Raw genomic sequence first — 17,596 nt, 5'->3', positions numbered from 1 at the left:
GAATGGAAAGCGCAGAGATAAACCCAAGCATATATGGTCACCTTATTTTTGATAAAGGAGGCAAGAATATACAATAGAGAAAAGAGAGCCTGTTCAGTAAATGGTGCTGGGAAAACTGGACAGCTACATGTAAAAGAATGAAATTAGAACACTTTTTAACACCATACACAAAAATAAACTCAAAATTGATTAAAGACCTAAATTTAAGGCCAGACACTATAAAACTCTTAGAGAAAAACATAGGCAGAACACTCTATGACATAAATCTCAGCAAGATCCTTTTTGACCTACCTCCTAGAGAAATGAAAATAAAAACAAAAATAAATGGGACCTAATGAAACTTAAAAGCTTTTGCACAGCAAAGGAAACCATAAACAAGACAAAAAGACAACCATCAGAATGGGAGAAAATATTTGCAAAGGAAGCAACTAACAAAGGACTAATCTCCAAGATATACAAGCAGCTCATGTGGCTCAATATCAAAAAACAAACAACCCAATCCAAAAATGGGAAGAAGACCTAAATAGACATTTCTCCAAAGAAGATATACAGATTTCCAACAAACACATGAAAGTATGCTCAACATCGCTAATCATTAGAGAAAGGCAAATCAAAACTGCAATGGGACATCACCTTACACCAGTCAGAGTGGCCATCATCAAAATATCTGCAAACGATAAATGCTGGATAGGGTGTGGAGAAAAGGGAATCCTCTTGCACTGCTGGTGGGAATGTAAATTGATACAGCCACTATGGAGAACAGTATGGAGGTTCCTTTAAAAACTACAAATAGAACTACCATACGACCCAGCAATCCCACTACTGGGCATATACCCTGATAAAACCATAATTCAAAAAGATTCATGTACCAAAATGTTCATTGCAGCTCTATTTACAATAGCCCGGAGATGGAAAAAACCTAGGTGTCCATCATTGCATGAATGGATAAAGAAGATGTGGCACATATATACAATGGAATATTACTCAGCCATAAAAAGAAACGAAATTGAGTTATTTGTAGTGAGGTGGATGGATGTAGAGCCTGTCATACAGAGTGAATTAAGTCAGAAGGAGAAAAACAAAATATATATGGAATCTAAAAAAAAAAAAATTGTTCTGAAGACCCTAGGGGCAGGACAAAAATAAAGACGCAGATGTAGAGAATGGACTTGAGGACACAGGGAGGGGGAAGGGTAAGTTGGGATGAAGTGAGAGTGGCTTGGACTTACATATACTACCAAATGTAAAATAGATAGGAAGCAGCTGCATAGCACAGGGAGATCAGCTCGGTGCTTTGTAACCTCCTAGAGGGGTGGGATAGGGAGGGTGGGAGGGAGATGCAAGAGTGAGGAGAATTGGGGATATATGTATATGTATATGTATAGCTGATTCACTTTGTTATAAAGCAGAAACTAACACACTATTGTAAAGCAATTATACTCCATAAAGTTGTGAAATAAATAAATAAAAAGAAAAATAAAAAACGTAGGTCTGGGATGAGATGCCAAGTGTTGGCATCGTTAACAATCTCTCAGGTGATGCTGATGCTGTAGGTCTTAGGACCACACTTTGAACAGCAAGACTTTAGACCATGTTGCCACACTACTCCAGGATATTTGGTCCTTTAGTGATAGGAACATGAATCTCTTACAGGAGTGTTGGGTAGGGAGACCCCAGACTAGCTCAACTCTGTTCCCCACCTCTCTTCCGCTTTTCACCTCTCTCCCTCCCTTCTTGCTTTCCTCCCTTCCTTGCTTCTTTCTTCCTTTCCTCTTATATTCAGCATAAAGCTAGAACCACAGAATGTGGATAAATACACTGGTTTTACTAGAAGGTGGTTGCTGATAGAGAATGCCCAGGATCAAAATGAGCACTGCTCTCAGATGAAGGAATACTTTCAATGTGATTTCCAGGTGACCTATGATGTTGGTGCCTTATCTAAGTCAACTTATGAGAGGATGTTTAAGTGGCTGGTGGCACGTATCAACAGGGCCCTGGATACCAAGCTGTCAAGGCAGTTTTTCACTGGCATTCTCTTTTTTTAAAACCTGTTTTTCTTTTCTTTTTTTAACATCTTTATTGGAGTATAATTGCTTTAAAATGGTGTGTTAGTTTCTGCTTTATAACAAAGTGAATCAGCTATACATATACATATATTCCCACATCTCCTCCCTCTTATGTCTCCCTCCCACCCTCTCTATCCCACCCCTCTAGGTGGTCACAAAGCACTGAGCTGATCTCCCTGTCCTATGTGGCTGCTTCCCACTAGCTGTTGGTTTTACATTTGGTAGTGTATATATGTCCATGCCACTCTCTCACTTTGTCCCAGCTTACCCTTCCCCTCCCCATGTCCTCAAGTCCATTCTCTAGTAGGTCTGCATCTTTATTCCCATCCTGCCCCTAGGTTCTTCATGATCATTCTTCTTTTTTAGATTCCATATATATATGGAATATATATATATATATATATATATATACGTTTTTCTCTTTCTGACTTAATTCACTCTGTATGACAGACTCTAGGTCCATCCACTTCACTACAAATAACTCAATTTCATTTCTTTTTATGGCTGAGTAATATTCCATTGTATATATGTTCACATCTTCTTTATCTATTCATCTGTTGATAGACACTTAGGTTGCTTCCATGTCATGCCTATTGTAATGCCTAAGGGGGCATTGTCTCCTTAGGCAGGTTTATTCCTAGGTATTTTATTCTTTTTGTTGCAGTGGTAAATGGGAGTGTTTCCTTAATTTCTCTTTCAGATTTTTCATCATTAATGTATAGGAATGCAAGAGATTTTTGTGCATTAATTTTATATCCTGCTACTTTACCAAATTCATTTAGTAGCTCTAGTAGTTTTGTGGTAGCATCTTTAGGAGTCTGTATTTATAGTGTCATGTCATCTGCAAACAGTGACAGCTTCACTTCTTCTTTTCTGATTTGGATTCCTTCTGTTTCTTTTTCTTCTCTGATTGCTGTGGCTAAAACTTCCAAAACAATGTTGAATGATAGTGGTGAGAATGGACAACCTTGTCTTGTTGCTGATCTTAGGGGAAATGGTTTCAGTTTTTCACCATTGAGAATAATGTTGGCTGTGCTTTTGTCATATATGGCATTTATTATGTTGAGGTAAGTTAAGTTCCCTCTTTGCCTACTTTCTGGAGGATTTTTATCATAAATGGGTGTTGAAGTTTGTTGAAGGCTTTTTCTGCATCTATTGAGATGATCATATGCTTTTTTTTCTTCAATTTTTTAAAGTGGTTTATCACATTGATTGATTTGCATATATTGAAGAATCCTTGCATTCCTGGGATAAACTGCACTTGATCATGGTGTATGATCCTTTTAATGTGCTGTTGGATTCTGTTTGCTAGTATTTTGTTGAGGATTTTTACATCTGTGTTCATCAGTGATATTGGCCTGTAGTTTTCTTGTTTGTGACATCTTTGTTTGGTTTTGGTATCAGGGTGATGGTGGCCTTGTAGAATGAGTTTGGGGTTTGTTCCTCCCTCTGCTATATATTGGAAGAGTTTGAGAAGGATGGGTGTTAGCTCTTCTCTAAATGTTTGATAGAATTCGCCTGTGAAGCCACGTGGCTCTGGGCTTTTGTTTGTTGGAAGATTTTTAATCACAGTCTCAATTTCAGTCCTTGTGATTGGTGTGTTTATAGTTTCTATTTCTTCCTTGTTCAGCCTCAGAAGGTTGTGCTTTTCTAAGAATTTGTCCATTTCTTTTAGGTCGTCCATTTTTTTGGCATAGAGTTGCTTGTAGTAATGTCTCATGATCCTTTGTATTTCTGCAGTGTCAATTGTTACTTCTCCTTTTTTATTTCTAATTCTGGTGATTTGAGCCTTCTCCCTTTTTTTCTTGAGGAATCTGACCAATGGTTTATCGATTTTGTTTATCTTCACAAAGAACCAGCTTTTAGTTTTACTGATCTTTGCCATTGTTTCCCTCATTTCTCTTTCAGTTATTTGTGATCTGATCTTTATGACTTCCTTCATTCTGCCAACTTTGCGGTTTTTTGGTTCCTCTTTCTCTAATTGCTTTAGGTGTAAGTTTAGGTTGTTTATTTGAGATTCCTCCTGTTTCTTAAGGTAGGACTCTATTGCCATAAACTTCCATCTTAGAACTGCCTTTGCTGCATCCCACAGGTTTTGGATTGTTGTGGTTTCATTGTCATTTGTTTATAGGTATTTTTTGATTTCCTCTTTGAGTTCTTCAGTGATCTCTTGGTTATTAAGTAGTGTATTGTTTAGCCTCCATGTGTTTTTATTTTTTACCGATTTTTTCCTGTAATTGATATCTGGTTTCATAGTGTTGTGGTCAGAAAAGATACTTGATATGATTTCAATTTTCTTAAGTTTACCAAGGCTTGATTTCTGACCCAAGATATGAGCTATCCTGGAGAATGTTCCATGAGCACTTGAGAAGAAAGTGTATTCTGTTGTTTTTGGATGGAATGTCCTATAAATATCAATTAAGTCCATCTTGTTTAATGTATCATTTAAAACTTGTTTTTGCTTATTTATTTTCTCTTTGGTTGATCTGTCCATTGGTGAAAGTGGGGTGTGAAAATCCCCTACTATGATTGTGTTACTGTCATTTTCCCCTTTTTTGGCTGTTAGCATTTGCCTTATATATTGTGGTGCTCCTTTGTTGAGTTCATAGATATTTAGAATTGTTATATCTTCTTCTCCAATTGGTCCCTTGATCATTATTTAGTGTCCTTCTTTGTCTCTTGTAATAGTCTTTGTGTTAAAGTCTATTTTGTCTTATATGAGAATTGCTACTCCAGCTTTCTTTTGATTTCCATTTGCATGGAATATCTTTTTCCATCCCCTCACTTTTAGTTTGTATGTGTCCCTAGGTCTGAAGTGGGTCTCTTGTAGAAAGCTTATATACGGGCCTTGTTTTTGTATCCATTCAGCCAGTGTATGTCTTTTCAGGAGCATTTAGTCCATTTACATTTAAGGTAATTATCGATATGTATGTTCCTATTCCCATTTTCTAAATAGTTTTGGGTTCGTTATTGTAGGTCTTTTCCTTCTCTTGTGTTTCTTACCTAGAGAAGTTCCTTTAGCATTTGTTGTAAAGCTGGTTTGGTGGTGCTGAATTCTCTTAGCTTTTGCTTGTCTGTAAAGGTTTTAATTTCTCCGTCAAATCTGAATGAGATCGTTGCTGGGTAGAGTAATCTTGGTTGTAGTTTCTTCCCTTTCATCATTTTAAATATGTCCTGCCTCTCCCTTCTGGCCTGCAGAGTTTCTGCTCTAAGATCAGCTGTTAACCTTATGGGGATTCCTTGTATGGTATTTGTTGTTTGTCCCTTGCTGCTTTTAATATTTTTTCTTTGTATTTAATTTTTGACAGTTTGATTAATATGTGTCTTGGCGTGTTTCTCCTTGGTTTTATCCTGTATGGGACATTCTGCGCTTCCTGGACTTGATTAATTATTTCCTTTCCCATGTTAGGGAAGCTTTCAACTATAATCTCTTCAAATATTTTCTCAGTCCCTTTCTTTTTCTCTTCTTCTTCTGGGACCCCTATAATTCGAATACTGGTGCGTTTTATGTTGTCCCAGAGGTCTGTGAGGCTGTCCTCTACTATCTTCATTCTTTTTTCTTTATTCTGCTCTGCAGCAGTTATTTCCACTATTTTGTCTTCCAGGTCACTTATCCATTCTTCTGCCTCAGTTTTTCTGCTACTGATTCCTTCTAGAGAAGTTTTAATTTCATTTATTGTTTTGTTCATCATTGTTTGTTTGCTCTTTCGTTCTTCTAGTTCCTTGTTAAAAGTTTCTTGTATTTTCTCCATTCTATTTCCAAGATTTTGGATTATCTCCACTATCATTACTCTGAATTCTTTTTCAGGTAGACTGCCTATTTTCTCTTCATTTGTTCGGTCTGGTGGGTTTTTACCTAGCTCCTTCATCTGCTTTGTGTTTCTTTGTATTCACATTTTGCTTCACTTACTGTGTTTGGGGTCTACTTTTTGCAGGTTGAAGGTTTGTAGTTCCTGTTGTTTTTGGTGTCTGCCCCCAGTGGCTAAAGTTGGTTCAGTGGATTATGTAGGCTTCCTGGTGGAGGGGTCTAGTGCCTCTGTTCTGGTAGATGAGACTGGATCTTGTCTTTCTGGTTGGCAGGTCTGCGTCCGGTGGTGTGTTTTGGGGTGTCTGTGACCTTAATATTATTTTAGGGAGCCTGTCTGCTAATGGGTGGTTTGTGTTCCTGTCTTGCTAGTTGTTTTTCATAGGATGTCCAGCACTGTAGCTTGCTGTTCGTTGAGTGGAGCTGGGTCTTGATGTTGAAAATGAGATCTGTGGGAGATTTTCGCCGTTTGATATTACGTGGATCTGGGAGGTCTCTGATGGACGAATGTCCTGAACTTGGCTCTCCCATCTCAGAGGCACAAATCTGACACCTAGCCAGAGCACGCAGATGCTGTCATCCACACAGCTTAGAATAAAAGGGAGAAAACAGAAGGAAAGAATGAGAAAAATAAATTAAATAAAACAAAGTTATTAAAATAAAAAATAATTATTAAAAATAAAAAAATGTAAAAAGTAATAAAAAAGAAGAAAGAAAGAAGAAAGCAACCAAAGCAAAAAACAAATCCACCAATTACAAGTGCTAAAAACTATACTAAAAAAAGAAAAAAGAAAAATTTGATGGACAGAACCCTAGGACACATGGTAAAAGCAAAGCTATACAGACAAAATCACACACAGAAGCATACACATGCACACTCACAAAAAGAGGAAAAGGGAAAAAATATGTATATATCGTCGCTCCCAAAGTCCACCTCCTCAATTTGGGTTGATTCGTTATCTATTCACGTATTCCACAGATGCAGGGTGCATCAAGTTGATTGTGGAGATTTAATCCGCTGCTCCTGAGGCTGCTGGGAGAAATTTCCCTTTCTCTTCTTTGTTCGCACAGCTCCAGGGGTTCAGCTTTGGATTTGGCCCTGCCTCTGCGTGTAGGTCGCAGGAGGGCGTCTGTTCTTCGCTCAGACAGGACGGGGTTAAAGGAGCCGCTGATGCGGGGGCTCTGGCTCATTCAGGGCAGGCGGAGGGAGGGGCATGGAGTGTGGGGCGAGCCTGCGGCGGCAGAGGCCAGGATGACATTGCACAAGCCTGAGGCACGCCGTGCATTCTCCCGGGGAAGTTGTCCCTGGATCATGGGACCCTGGCAGTGGCGGGCTGCACAGGCTCCCGTCTCTGGGGTCCGTGCTGATAGCCGTGGCTCGCACCCGTCTCTGGAGCTCGTTTAGGCGGTGCTCTGAATCCCCTCTCCTCGCGCACGAGGAAACAAAGAGGTAAGAAAAAGTTTCTTGCCTCTTCGGCACCTCCAGACTTTCCCGGACTCCCTCCCGGCTAGCTGTGGTGCACTAGCCCCCTTCAGGCTGTGTTCACGCAGCCAACCCCAGTCCTCTCCCTGCGCTCCAACCAAAGCCCGAGCCTCAGCTTGCAGCCCCCGCCCGCCCCGGCGGGTGAGCAGACAAGCCTCTCGGGCTGGTGAGTGCTGGTCGGCACCGATCCTCTGTGCGAAAATCTCTCCGCTTTGCCCTCCGCACCCCTGTTGCTGCGCTCTTCTCCGTGGCTCTGAAGCTTCACCCCCGCCACCCCCCCCGTCCCCACCAGTGAAGGGGCTTCCTAGTGTGTGGAAACCTTTCCTCCTTCACAGTTCCCTCTCACTGGTGCAGGTCCCGTCCCTATTCTTTTGTCTCTGTTTTCCCTTTTTTCTTTTGCCCTACCCAGGTACGTGGGGGGTTTCTTGCCTTTTAGGAAGTCTGAGGTCTTCTGCCAGCGTTCAGTAGGTGTTCTGTAGGAGCTGTTCCACGTGTAGATGTATTTCTGATGTATTTGTGGGGAGGAAGGTGATCTCCATGTCTTACTTGTTCACCATCTTGAAGCTAATCTTCATTGGCATTCTTGACATAGCTGGTTTTGAGATGCTTAATGTAAGTATATTTAGTAAGAATGAAGTCAATGTATATTTACAAGGAGATTAGACTATGTGGATTGAATTTCAGAAAATTTAGTCAAAGCATGGTGAGATTCATTCTGTGCAAACCTGAAGAGTTATTTTGGTTGGAAAAAGCTATTATTAATAGTAACAAATAACAATAAATATTATTATAATTAATAGTGCTAAGAAATTAATTCAGCCTTAAATAGAGGTAAAGATATCTTTTATGATTTTGAATTGTAGTATCATTAAGTGTTATTTGACTGTCATAATCTTTAGTTTGCAGGTATAGATGAAGGAGGTAAGAATTTAATTGTGCTATTTTTACTTATTGGGTCTATTTGCCAACATATGATGGTGGTTATGGTTTTCTCTTTACATTTTTCCAAGTGGACCTCAATTTTATTTCATTTTTTTATTGAGTTATATTTGACAACTAAAAAATGTATATATTTAAGTAGCACAACTTAATGATTTGGTGCACATATACACTGTGAAATAATCACCACAATCAAGTTAATTAACCATCACCTTCAATAATAACCATTTTCTCAATTTTATCTCTTCTTCCTACCTAATCACAGCCTTGAAGTATAACAGCATTGAAGAAATTTGCATTAATTTTACCACTGAAAATTTACAACAGTTCTTCAGTCAGCACATGCTGGTTATGGAGCAAGAGGAAAAGAGGAGAGAAGGCATTGACTGGGTGTCCATTGAGTTTGGCCTGGACTTGCAAGCCTGCAAAGATCTCATTGAGAAGGTGATGCGTGTTTTTCTCCTCATCCATCTTTGTTTAAGGAGACTTGTCCCTGCCTGCCATGTTGATCCATGTCAGGACCCAGGCTCTGTGAAGGGGATGGGAAATAGAGCAGGAGAGCTCTGCACATTTTCTCTTAATGTTCTTTTTTGTGCAGCCCCGTGGCATCCTAACTAAACTCTCACGTCAGTTACCTACTCCATCACCTCTAACTCACACTGTCGCTACACATTTGCTGCTTACGCACGATCTCCACTGTTAATAGGTGAGGAAACTTGTTGAGATGAAAAAGGGTCCTGTTCTTGACTGGAAAAACACAGAGCTGAAAAGATGAACCCTGTAGGGCCTGGCTGATTAACATAAGGTGCATGAGTAGACCCAGAGCAGCTTAACAAAATTTGGCAAATTAGCATGCAAACAAACCATTGCCATAAATCCTCAAGGCCTCTACCTTGAAGGATGTAGTTTGTTCATTTAATTGGACAAGTACCAGTTAGTTTAAGTAATTTATGACAATACTTCATGGCTTATTAGTAAATTAGCTGCAGTGTATGGTTTCTGAATTCGATGATGTTCCTCTACTTTGAACTCTTTCCATGTGTTCTGGAAAAGATAAGCCAGATTTTCTGGGGAAATTCAGTATAGTTTTTCCTGTGGCTTTGTCCAAAGGAGCAAGCATGGTGGGGTGTGAGCAGCTACATGCCCTTGTGTCTTGCTATAGCCATGGATTGCAGTGAATTCTGGACACAGGTCTAGGCAGCTATGCTATGCTGTCACATCTGATTCTCAGCAACCCTGTCAGGAAGGGGCAAAGGTGACTGACCTTTCACTGTCCTTTGTGGGGTCCAGATTGTATCAATCACTGTCCCACCCATTTTATATGTTAGACTTAGATGAAACTAAATCTTCCTTGATAGTAGCCATTATTCCTAACAGGAGTGGACATCACATTGATTTTTCTTGTTTTATAACCAGTGAACTTCCTGGGGGGGAGGACAGGCTGATTAAAAAAATAATGATAATGAACTAGCTTGTGAGCTGATTAAAAATAATGATAATAATGACCCAACCATGATCTGGTAAATGTTTGGTGGCATTATTAAAGCTATAGTTTCCTAATTAGAAATGAAACAATAGAACTGGAGCTCCTTCTAGGGGCAGATTTAACTTTGGGCAATTGTCACCTATAATATCTACTTACTCTGATTGTGACAAGATACTGTGTTCAGGCAGGAAGGTGGGATGCAGACATTATTCAGATCCTAATAGCCCTGTGAATGCTACTGATTTGTAGTTGATCTTAAGCCTGTTATCTTATTTATGACAAGGTTATTCTAAATAAGACACTAGCAACCTAGATGTAATTTCCTGTTGTACTTTCTACTGATATGATAAAATGAGAAAAAAAAAACAACAAAACTGAGCAGGTGATAGAAGGAAAAGATAAGTCTTTGGTTTCCTGTGAATGATTTCAAAGGTGTTCAGGTCAGGCAAATGCAGAATACCAAAATGTTTCTTGAAATGATTCTATATTTTGAAAAGATCATTGTGTTTACTCAGGTACATGAAGGAAATTTGTAGGAGATATTAATGATCAAACTCACTCCTTGAAACAGAGGCATCATGGGAAGTTTTCAAAGTTCAAAGGAACTAAAATACATCAATACATATAATATGTCTTATAGAATGCATCTGTGTGTGTGTATATCAGGAAAAGAGAGATTTTCATACATGTAAGTTTTGTGTTTTTACATGTACAGAAAAGTTTATATCAAACTAAAAAAACTTATTTTCATACCAACTTTGTTAATTTGGTCTTCAAACATACAGTAATCTTTTTCTATACATATGCAGTGAACAGATCTATTACAGGATTAGCTCACACTTATCTGATTACTTGAAACGTTCTAGTTTGTTTAGAACTTGAGCATCAATAATTTACATATCAAAGTATTAACATTGATTACATTTATGGTTTTACATTAGGTATTGGTAAAGAGATTATTTTTATTATTTTTTAAAACAAATACATCCAAAATTATATATTTAAAAACTGTTGCCCCTTCAATGAGTCACCTTGAGAGGCTACATCCTTCTTCCAATAATTCAGCCCTTTTGGAAAAAGTCCCTCATGGGACGGGGATTGGGATAAATTGTTAGATTGTTACTATCTTTGAGAGAAAATTAACTTCAATACTGATCATCTTAACTGTTTTCGAGTCCAAACTGTATTACCAACTTTGTCACATTTTTCACCTTATTTGTCTGACTTGACCCAAATAACTTGTGATTGTTTCTATCCATGGTCAGACAACAGGATGTTTCCACATGCCAATAGTCAAAGGTGTCAGATATCCCATAGAAGTTTCTAAAATATTTAAATCCTGGTAGCATCCTGGCAATGACTGTTGTTGTCTCCCAAGTAGAGTTCTTTGGATATGCTAATTCTGGTGTTTTTATTATAAAGTGGATCACATTAATATCTAGTTTGTTATCCCTTGTATGCACATGAATATTTTCTTTAAACATATAACATTGTGTTTTTTGGCTGACAACTCTTACTTTCTGCCTAACTATTGCCCACAGCAAAGCAGCCCAGGTCCCAAAGCTCGAACCTGTATGTCTTAGTGTTCGCCCATCAATCAATTCCTTAACAGAAATTTGCTGAGACCTAGATTTTAGTCACCTCAGGACCTACTCTGCTAAGGGTTGTGAGAAATACAAACCAGAGACATCATCCTGGCACTCAAGGTACTGAGGATATAATTGCAAAGATGTCTTAAGACCAAAATTTTACTGGTTTTCAAAGTTTAACAAGTAAATGTATTTAGCAACTACTTGTTTTGATCACTTCCCCCTCACTCCACTGGTGAGAGAGGGATTCCTATCCTAGGGTTATGGGAATGACTGAACATATGACACCTGACACTGGACAGATGAGATTGACAGCAGCTTATAAGTCACATATACTCACAGCCTGGGGGAGGAGGTCACATGGAAGTTGCACTTGGGAGCAGAATGAAAAAGCGAGAGCTGTGGGAGCCAGGCTTTGTAGTAATAATAGGGTGAGGTGACACTAATTCCCACTGGAGGATGTGATTGGCTTGTTTGAATATGGGCTGGCAGGTAACTGAAATCCCTTGCTCAAGAATAAGCAGGCTCGGGACTTCCCTGGTGGCGCAGTGGTTAAGAATCCACCTGCCAATGCAGGGGACACGGGTTGGAGCCCTGGTCCGGGAAGATCCCACATGCCCGCAGAGCAACTAAGCCCGTGCACCACAACTACTGAGCCTGCGCTCTAGAGCCCATGAGACACAACTACTGAGCCCGTGTGCCACAACTACTGAAGCCTGCACACCTAGAGCCCGTGCTCCACAACAAGAGAAGCCACTGCAATGAGAAGCCGGTGCACCACAGCGAAGAGTAGCCCCCGCTCGCTGCAACTAGAGAAAGCCCGTGTGCAGCAACAAAGACCCAGTGCAGCCAAAAATAAATAAATAAATAAAATTAAAAAAAAAAAACAAAAAAGAATAAGCAGGCTCTGTGCCTGTTCCCATGATAAAGAATGTTGCATGGCTGGAGGACCTAACCCACTGTAGAACATGGGGAGGGGAACCCCTGATCAGGTCATTTGAGGCTCTCCTGGTGTTCCCCTGATGTCAAAGCCCACAGAATATTGGACCTTAATTTTAGGCCTAATACTACATTACTATTTATAAAACTTTGAATGAAATGCTGTGGAAAACTTAAGCATTTGTTAAAAATAGCACTTGCCCTTAGGATGTATGCAGTCAAATAGGAGATTTGTAAGTCTAATAAATGTAGAAATATGTGTCAGGATAAATGCAGTAAAGGCACAGACAAAGGCCCACAGAGCTCAGAAGAGCAGAGGTCACCTCTGCCTGCAGGAATCTAGGAAGGCCTGCTGGGAAGGGGGGTAAAATTTCATCTGGGTCTGAAGAAATGGATATGATTTCAGCAGGTGAAAAGAGGAAGATTGTGAGCATGTGAAGGGACAGGCAAGAGCAAAGCCTTAGAGAAGGAAAGCAATGGACACATTTCAAAATCTGCTTAGAGCTTGGAGTGTACAGACAGAAGTATCTAGAAGTAAAAAAGGAGGGTCAGGCTGTGAAGGGATCTTAATGAATTTTGACAGTTTTTTAGGCAATGGGGAGCCAGAGAAGTTTCCACATCGGGCAATGGGGCAGTCAGAGATGCTTGGGTTAAATCTGGTGGGTTTATGTATGGGGTCTGGGATGGGAGGAAAGCTAGAGTTGGGGCAATTAAGAAGCTATTACAGCAGGTGAGAAATAGAGGCCCTGAATCAGGACAGCAGACATGGAAATAATAAGAAAGTAACAGATGTAAAAAGAGAGGAAGGCAGAATTGATAAGATTTGAAGAAGGAGAGGTTACAGCATTAATGTTCAGAGTCAGGGCAACTGACTTAGACCATATACTGTGTGCTAGAAGACAATTGATGCTACGGGACAGAACATAATTACTTTTTTTCCTGACCTATTTGGAAATTAATTTGCTAGAAGGCCTCATATTTATTAGGAGTTTTATACTTCCTAAGCATTGGAGAAATAGAGAAGACCCTGAAGAAATAGCGTTTTTTCCCTCCTCAGTGGTTTAATTGTTACATTTTGAGCTGTGACATCTACTTGCTTTGCATAAAACATCCATTCATCTCCAAACAGAAGATGGCTTCATTGGTGTCCCAGGGACACGATGGTCCTCATGTATGGAAGGTGGCTCTGCTGGATATGGGGGCTGCTGCTCCTTGTGAGGCTTTGCCACATCCCTCTTGTTAACAGGCACCATCCCAGGAGATGCTTACGTTTTAAAATGATTCATTCTAGTGTTCACTGAAGGTTGACTATTTCTGTGGTAGGAAAATATGCAATACAAGATGGAGTCCACACCTCTAAGACCGATGTGGACCGGTGACTCAATTGTTTAGTTTTATCAGGTTCTCCTTCCTCCTGCTTGTTCTCCTCCACATTTCTCACTTTGCCAAGAACTTGCAAGGTCAGTGCTGCCAGGAGCAAGACTTTGCATATTTACTCACTGCATCACCCCCCACCTGGATGCTTGGGAGGAAAGATGTGCCAGAGCCCTTCAGTACAAGAGTTATTGATGGAATGTCATTCAATACATTTTCTATAAAGTGCAGATTCTAAGTCTATGAGACTCTACAAAAGGTAGAAAACCATAGTCCGTATATTAGAATGATAGACTCAGGTGGATAAAAAACATGTTCTTCAATAATGTAATAATCCAAATTAGACCCATTCGTATGCTCCAGTGGCATAATTTTGAACAAAGGATTCTAAACCACAAACAAATTTTCTTTTCATATATCACCCAGCCAAAGCCTTGACTCGGAGTTGGTTGTTCCTTCTCCATGAAAATATTCAAGCATAGGCTAACCTACTTTTTAGAGGGAAATTCTAAATGGAATTCAAGGAGCTTTTCGGTGGGTTGGGCCAGACCTATAATGTCTCTCCCAAACCTGAGCATTTGTGGTTCTTAGGTACAAAGGATTGGTAGAGAATCATGAAATCTATGTTGTTGGACCAAGGGGTCATGGTTCTATCTTGGAACTCTCATGACATTTTCTGTTTGCTTTGTAGTCTACATATTATGTGCATGTCTTGTCTTCTCAGTAGATGCTCTGCAGCCAGAGCCCATGTCTGATTTTTCTGTTATAACCCAAAGTGTTTGGTACAGTGATTTGTTCATAGAAGGCATTTCAAAAATGTTTGTGGAGTAGATAAATGAACATACAAACCCACAAATAGATTTGCAAATGTAGGAATCCTTCATCTTCCCCCCCGCATACCTGTTTTTCCCCATGTCTATATACCCTATATTGGTTAATGGCAGCATCCACTACCCATTTGCTCAAACCAAAACCTGGTCATCCTTCCTCTTTCTACTACACCCCACGTTCTATCCATCAGCAAGCTATGACTCAGCTCTACTCTCCACCAGCATCACGTTTCAGTGACCTCTCACAGTCTCCAACACTATCAATCAACTAGATCAGCGTTCAGCAAACTATGGCCCTGTGGGCCAAAGTCAACCTGTAGCCTATTTTTGTAAATAAAGTTTGAATGCAACATTGTCACACCTGTTTTATTTACATATCGTCAATTAGTGCTTTCAGGACTGAAATGACTGAGTTGATGGCAAAGGAGCAGCAGAGACTCTGTGGCCCACAAAGTCTAAGAGCTTTACTATATGGCTCTTTAGAGGAAAAGCTTTCTGATGCTGTCATCAGTTTTCTATCACATATCCTTCCTTGTCTGCTTTTTTAAACAACCCTTTAAACATGTAAAAACCATTATTAGCTCACCGGCTTTCCAATACAGACCATAGGCAGGATTAGCTCATAGGCTTTACTTTGCCAACCACTTCTAAACAAATAATCCTTTTCAAGTATTAATTAAATCACATCACTTTAAAAATCTCCAAAGGCCTCCCATTACACTTAAAGTAAAATCCAAATGTCTTACCATGGCCTATAAAGCCTTTGGGATCCAGCACTGCATCTCTCCTTCCACGCACTCCCTCCGACTAGCTCTGCTCTGTCCACACTTGCCTCTGGTAGGACCTGAAATTTGCCAAGGGTGGTCCTGCCTCAGGGCCTTTGCACTCTTCGTTTTTCTGCCCAGTACAGTTGTACACAGGTCTTCTCAGGATTTGCTCTTCTCATTCAGGTCAGAGGGTTTTACTGGACTCTCCTACTAAAATAGCTCTCACATAGCCCCAGTCATTCTCTCTCTTTACTTTGCATGATTTCTTCAGAGCCTTTATGGGAAACTAAGTTATTTATTTAGTGTTTACTTGTTTATTGTCTGTCTGCTCCACTAGAATGTAAGTACCCTGAGGACAGACACTTTGTGAATGTGGCTCATGGCTTCATCCCCAGCTCCTGCTGGTGCCTGGTACCTAGTAGGTATTTAATAAATATTTGTTGAATGGATGATTAGCTAATTATATGTAGTGAATCTCCTTTCTCCTTGTCAACTAATTAGGTTCATAGGAAAGAATTTACATTGACCCTCTACTGAAAATACTGCTTACTGGTGTTTTTTTCAGCTGCTGTTCATCTGTATCTCCAACAGCCAATGGGCATCTTTTCCATCCTTGAAGAGGAATGTATGTTTCATCAGGCTGCAGATGTGACTTTCAAGACCAAACTTTCTGACAACCATTTTGGAAAGCCAGTTCATTTCCAGAAGCCCAAGCCTGACAATAAGAAGAAATATGAAGCTCACTTTGACCTTGTCCATTGTGCAGGAGTGGTAAGTTACCTCTAGACCCTCAGCCCTGAATTTTCCTGCCTCTGTTTCAAATGTACTCAGCCCAAACCCTTAGATAATATATAAGTAAAGTTTAGATTAGAGAGATGAACAAAATAAATCTCAGGTCCCCCAAAAAAGTTGGTGTAGCCTTTTAGCACTTAGGATATGAAACACCCATACTATAATAACAGAGGTCAAAAATCTCAAAATCGACTCTGTCACCCCAACTCAAAGTAAGACAGCTTCAGAAAGTTATGGAGACCATCAAAGACATGGGCTTTTCCTTACTTGTCCTTCCTTTCAACTTAACATTGTGTGAATGAGTGATTTCAATTGATCTTTTTATTGAAGATTTTTTTTCCCTTCTCTCATAAAGAGTACTGTGAAGTAATGGTCTCCAAACTATGACCAACAAAGATTCCTAATAACCCTCACTCCCTCTCCTCATTTCCCCACTGGAGTGTGTGTGTGTGTGTGTGTGTGTGTGTATGTGTGCATGCACATGCCCCTTCTTTCTGCTTTTATGCTTCTGGTCAGTAATTCTGAATGGCACAAAAAGAGAACTGACGAAGGATAAAATAATACTTTGACCTAAAAATGACCTGCCAGTTGTATCTAGATATGCTTGTAAATCTCTTCTTTGATATCCTTAAATATTAATTATAATGATATTTATAGTAAAATATCATTGATAATGTTTTTGGAATGCTCACTGTGTGTCAGAGACAGTTGTTTTATTGCGTCTATTCTTGCCTGTGAAGGAGGGCTGATGTGAATTGTTTCTCCTGGAAACGCCATCTATTTCTTCCTCCCTCTCCTTGGTGTTTCTTTCCCTCCCTGATTCTTTCTCCCTCTCTCTCCCTCCCCTTCTCGTCCTTTCTTTCCACAATGTAAATGGTAAAGCCTGAGAATCTCTTTGGGTTGCACATAGATTTCTGGAGTATTTATTCAGTACTGTTAAAGGACCCACACAATTTATGATTTTTTTAAAAGGGATACACAATTTTCTAAGTAACTTATGCATTCACCTCTTTTGTTACCTGAACTGCATGCCTTTCCAAAGGTGCCTTATAACATCAGTGGCTGGCTTGAAAAGAACAAAGACTTTCTTAATGAAACAGTGGTGGCTGTATTTCAGAAGTCGTCCAACAGACTCCTAGCAAAACTCTTTGAAAATTACATCAGTACCAACACTGGTGAGTTGAAAAATCTTCCTCAATTTTTCAGCCTCCGAATGGAACCCATGTCTGCCTCAGCACTTATAAAATCCTGGCTTCTTTCTTGTGATATCTGTGTTTGATCCCTGTGGTCTGCGTCATCCCCTCTTATTAGCCTTTCCGTCCTCTGGCTGGTGGTTTTTCGGGGAAATGGTGCTCTAAGGTAGATAGATTTCAAGGAGACTGCTCCAGCCTGCTTTTATCTTCTACTTAACCAAGCTGAAGAGACAGCAGAAAACCATGTTTTGATAAGTGATTTGGGAGAGATAACAAGCTCCTTTAATACATATCCCCCAAATATCTTGGAATTCTCTTTCACAGTGCTTTTAT

The 17,596-nt window shown here is 39.8% G+C and overlaps 1 protein-coding gene across 1 annotated transcript in view; it reads left to right on the top strand.

The window, feature by feature from the left end:
• LOC111186627 (myosin-15) overlaps positions 1-17,596 on the top strand; it is a 102,961-nt gene that overhangs the window by 58,404 nt on the left and 26,961 nt on the right. Inside the window, exons 11-13 of the mRNA XM_089909890.1 lie at positions 8,559-8,737; positions 15,870-16,049; positions 17,113-17,245. Coding sequence (XP_089766016.1) covers positions 8,559-8,737; positions 15,870-16,049; positions 17,113-17,245 — 492 coding nt within the window. The remainder of the gene's footprint in view (positions 1-8,558; positions 8,738-15,869; positions 16,050-17,112; positions 17,246-17,596) is intronic.

Source organism: Delphinapterus leucas, chromosome 4 (assembly GCF_059928025.1).
Source record: "Delphinapterus leucas isolate spDelLeu-1000000601 "Yukka" chromosome 4, BTC_Dleu_Yukka2, whole genome shotgun sequence".
Classification (NCBI taxonomy): Eukaryota; Metazoa; Chordata; class Mammalia; order Artiodactyla; family Monodontidae; genus Delphinapterus; species Delphinapterus leucas.
This window is presented reverse-complemented; position numbering and strand designations above follow the sequence as displayed.